A 4,158-nucleotide genomic window follows, 5' to 3' on the forward strand; every position below is an offset into this window, starting at 1 on the left:
TCCTCCTCCTCCTCCTCCTCCTCCTCGGCCTCCGCGCGCCGCTGCCGCCGCCGCTGCTGCTGCTGCCGCTGCTGCTGCGGCTGCGGCAGCGGGTCGCTGTGGAAGACCGCGTGGCTCACCAGCGCCTCCAGGCTGCGCATCAGCCGCAGCAGCGCGTCGCTGCCAACTGCTGGCAGCTTCAGGAGGCCCCGAATGGCCACAATGGCCAGCATGGGCCACGAGGACTTGAGGCCAAGGGGCCTCAAGTTGGCTGCAGCAAAGGGCCTCACGGAGGCCCCGGGCAGCACTGCTGGCAGCCGGTAGAAGGGGTGCGTCGCGAGCTGCTGCCGCGGGCAGCCCGAGCTTCCCGCGCCTGCTGCTGCTGCTGCTGCTGCTGCTGCTAGGTACGGCGACCGCAGCCCCGGCTCCTTCTGCAGCTCCGTGCTCAGCGGCAACGCTTTCAGGCAGCAGCGCAGCACCGCCTGCGCCGGACGCGCCTCGTCTGCTGCTGCTGCTGCTGCTGCTGCTGCTGCTTCCAGCACTGCGTCGCTTGCTGCTTCTCCGGACTCCGGCGACGCCGCTGCAGCGGCGGGGGACTCCGCTGACGCCGCAAGCGCTCCGACGGAGGCGCACTCTGCTTCTGCTGCTTCGTCGGGACTCTCTGCTGCTGCTGCTGCTGCTCCCGCTGCTGCTGCTGGGCTTTCCCCTGGTGCCGACGATGATGATGGTGTTCTTGCGGCGGCTGCTGATGGTGGGGATGGCCCTGCGGCTGCTTCTGCTGAGGAGGGGCCTTCTGCTGCTGCTGCTGATGATGATGGGGATGGCCCTGCTGCTGCTGCTGCTGATTTGGAGCTTCCTGCAGCTGCTGCTGCTGATGCTGATGGTCCTGCGGCTGCTGCTGCTGATGATGATGATCCTGCGGCTGCTGCTTCTGAAGATGGTCCTTCGGCTGCTGCTGCTACTGGTGGTCCTTCGGCTGCTGCTGCTGATGATGGTCCTGCGGCTTGTGCTGTTGATGATGGTCCTGCTGCTCCTGATGATGATGATGGTCCTGCTGCTGCTGCTGCTGATGATGATGGCCCTGCTGCTGCTGCTGCTGATGATGATGGTCCTGCTACCGCTTCTGGGGTTTCTACCGTTAGGCCTGCTGCTGGAACTGCTGCTGGTCCTGCTGCTGGACCTGCTGCTGGTCCGGCTGCTGGACCTGCTGCTGGTCCGGCTGCTGCTGCTGCTGCTGCTGCTGAGGGCGCAGGGATGCCTGCAAGCGCCAAAAAGGGGGACGGGGTCGGCTGGGGATTATGTTGCTGTGCTGCTGCTTCTGCTACTGTTGCTGCGGCTTTTTCGGCTTCCGCGGCCTCAGCTGCTGCTGCTGCTGCTGCTGCAGCTGCTGCTGCTTCTGCCGCTACTTCTGCTGCTGCTATCAGGGAATGCAATGCAGGTATCTGAGAAGAAGCAAAATGGACAGAAGCCGCAACAAACAGCAGTAGCAGCAGCAGCAGCGGGACTCTTTTCTTGAAAAACAAGAAAAGACTTTTAATTGAAGAAAGATTTAATGCAAACAGCCAAGCATTTTCGCAAAAAGCCCCAAAAAGTATCATTTGAATTAATTAAAAAAAACGCATGCACAAAGTCTCCAATGACTTGCAGCACAAGTCTGGGGTGTACGTACACCGCATCTTAAATGCAACCAAATGCGCAGTAAAACAAAAAATGAAAACAAAATGAATAAAGAAGCATTAAACACTATTAGGCAAATAATATACATATATATATATTTATGTATTTATAAAATTATTTAAACCAGAAAAAGCCAAAAAATCTATAAATATATGCATATATATAGTGTGCATATATATAGATATACAAAAATATACAGATATGTTTATATGTACACTTATAAAATCATTTAAGGCATATGAGACAAGTAGGCCTTAAATATGTATATTATGAACATATTTATATTTACATGTACTTTGAAATATATATATATATGTATTTATATATAAATGTATCCAAGTAAATAATAATATATATAAAAATATATTAATATATAAATATATAAGTATACAAAATTATATAAATATGTAAATGAATAAAGAGGGCCAAAAGGCTCTTCACTTATAAAAAAGGCAAAGTGGGCCAAAAGTGCAAATGCAAGAAAATACCATTTGCATTAAAATGCAGCAAAAAATGAAAAATAGAAGCATTTAAAAAGAGAAAAAGAAGATAAAAAAGAAATAAAAGAAATGCTTTAAAAGACAAATCCAACAAATATATCTTTAGCAGCAAAAAGATACAACTGCAGCAAACTTACAGAACATCTAGGCCTTCTGGGCTCATCTCTGCGGGGCCCCGGGGGCCCCCCCAGCCTGGGGCCCCTCAGGGGGCCCTCAAATCTGCTGGGGCTTGTGAGGGCCCCCTCCAGCGTGGTGGGCCCCGGGAGAACCCCCACGCCGCTGCTGCTGCTGCTGCTGCTGCTGCTGCTGCTGCTGCTGCTGTTGCTGAGGGTCCCCTGCATGGGGCCCTCCAGCAGAGGGGGCCCCCCAGAGCTGCTGCTGCTGCTGATGCCCTCCAACATGGGCCCCTCCAGCAGGGGGGGCCCCACGGGGGCCCCCGAACTGCTGCTGCTGCTGAGCATGGGCCCCTCAAGACTTGGGGGCCCCACGGAGACCCCCGAGCTGCTGCTGCTGCTGTGCATGGGCCCCTCAAGATTGGGGGGCCCCAGGGGGCCCCCAGGAGCAGCAGCAAGGGCCCGCAGCAAACAATCAAACTTTGACATTCGGGCATAGTTGCGAACATCGGAGGCTTCTAGGAATCCCAGCAGGTGGGAGCAAAGAACAGGGAACTTTTGCACATTTGAAGGCAGCTGCAACGGCAGCATCTGCAGCGCCGGCTGCTGCAGATGCTGCTGCAGCTGCTGCTGCAGCTGCTGCAGCTGCTGCGGCTGCTGCAGCTGCTGCTGCTGCTGCTCCAGCTGCTGCTGCTGCTGCTCCAGCTGCTGCTGCTGCAGCTGCAGCTGCTGCTGCTGCTGCTCCAGCTGCTGTTGCAGCAACTGCTGCTCCAGCTGCTGCTGCTTTAACTGCTTCTGCTGCTCTAGCTGCTCCTGCAGCTGCTGCTGCAGCTTTTGCTGCAGCTTCTGCTGCAGCCTCTGCTGCTGCAGCTGCTGTTGTGGTTGCTGTTGCTGCTCCAGCTGTTCTTGCTGTTGTTGTTGTTGCTGTTGTTGCTGCTGCTGTTGCTGTTGTTGCTGCCGCTGCTGCTCCAGCTGCAGCTGTTGTTTTTGTTGCTGTTGTTGCTGATGCTGCTGTTTCTGCTGATACTGTTGTTGTTGTTGTTGCTGTTGTTGTTGCTGTTGCTGCTTCTCCAGCTGCTGCTGCTGTTGTTGTTTTTGTTGTTGTTGTTGTTGTGGCTGCTGCTGCTGTCGCTGCTGTTGTTGTCCTTGTTCTTCTTCTTTTTGCTGCTTCTGCTGCTCCAGCAGCTCCTGCTGCTGCTGTTCTTGTTCTCGCTGCTGCTGCAGCAGCAGCTGCTGCTGCTGCTGCTGGTCGCTGGTTGTTCGCCCTCCTGCTTTGCCGTCTATATAATCAGCTTTTGTTTCCTCCACCTCTTCTGGCTCTTTTTTCTCATGTATTCTTTTCATCCTTTTTTTCCCTTTTCTCTCTTGCGTCTTTTGTGTTTCATTTGCTGCTTCTGGTGGCCCTGCAGCAGCAGCAGCTGCTGCTGCCGCGGGGTAGATGTCTGCTTTTCCTGGTGCTTCATCCTGTGTGTCTTCTGCTTCAGTTTGCTGCTCCGCTGCTTCTCGCCGGACTCTCTTTTGCTGCTGCTGCTGCTGCAGAGCAGCAGCAGCAGCAGCAGCATCGTCGGGGCTGTCTGCTGGCTCTTCCCGGGTTCGCTTCTGGGGCCTGTGGCTCTGCTCCCTCCCCGCTGCTGCTGCTGCTGCTGCTGCTTCTGGGGAAGCAGCAGCGGGGCCTTCAAAAGGGTCCTCGTCTGCGTCTTCTGTGTCTTCTCCTCTTTTATCTTTTGCTGCTGCTTCCTTTTCTTCTGGACTCCAGGGAATCGCCATTGAAGGATTCAGCAGCCACTCTTCCAAACTGTCAGCAGCATCTTCATCTGTTTCGAACAGCAGCAGCTTCTCATCGAGGTCATCTGGCAGCAACTCGGGGTCTTCATCATCAGGAGCAGCAG

At 54.5% G+C, this 4,158-nt stretch overlaps 1 protein-coding gene across 1 annotated transcript in view; it reads right to left on the reverse strand.

Annotated features, from left to right (window-relative positions):
* ETH_00007565 (uncharacterized protein) overlaps positions 1–4,137 on the reverse strand; it is a gene marked incomplete at both ends in the record, with an annotated part of 5,813 nt that extends 1,676 nt beyond the window's left edge. Inside the window, 2 exons of the mRNA XM_013375355.1 lie at positions 120–1,421; positions 2,294–4,137. Coding sequence (XP_013230809.1) covers positions 120–1,421; positions 2,294–4,137 — 3,146 coding nt within the window. The remainder of the gene's footprint in view (positions 1–119; positions 1,422–2,293) is intronic.
* Positions 4,138–4,158: the final 21 nt, after the last annotated feature.

This window comes from Eimeria tenella, genomic scaffold (assembly GCF_000499545.2).
Source record: "Eimeria tenella Houghton genomic scaffold, Eth_scaff270, whole genome shotgun sequence".
Lineage (NCBI taxonomy): Eukaryota > Apicomplexa > Conoidasida > Eucoccidiorida > Eimeriidae > Eimeria > Eimeria tenella.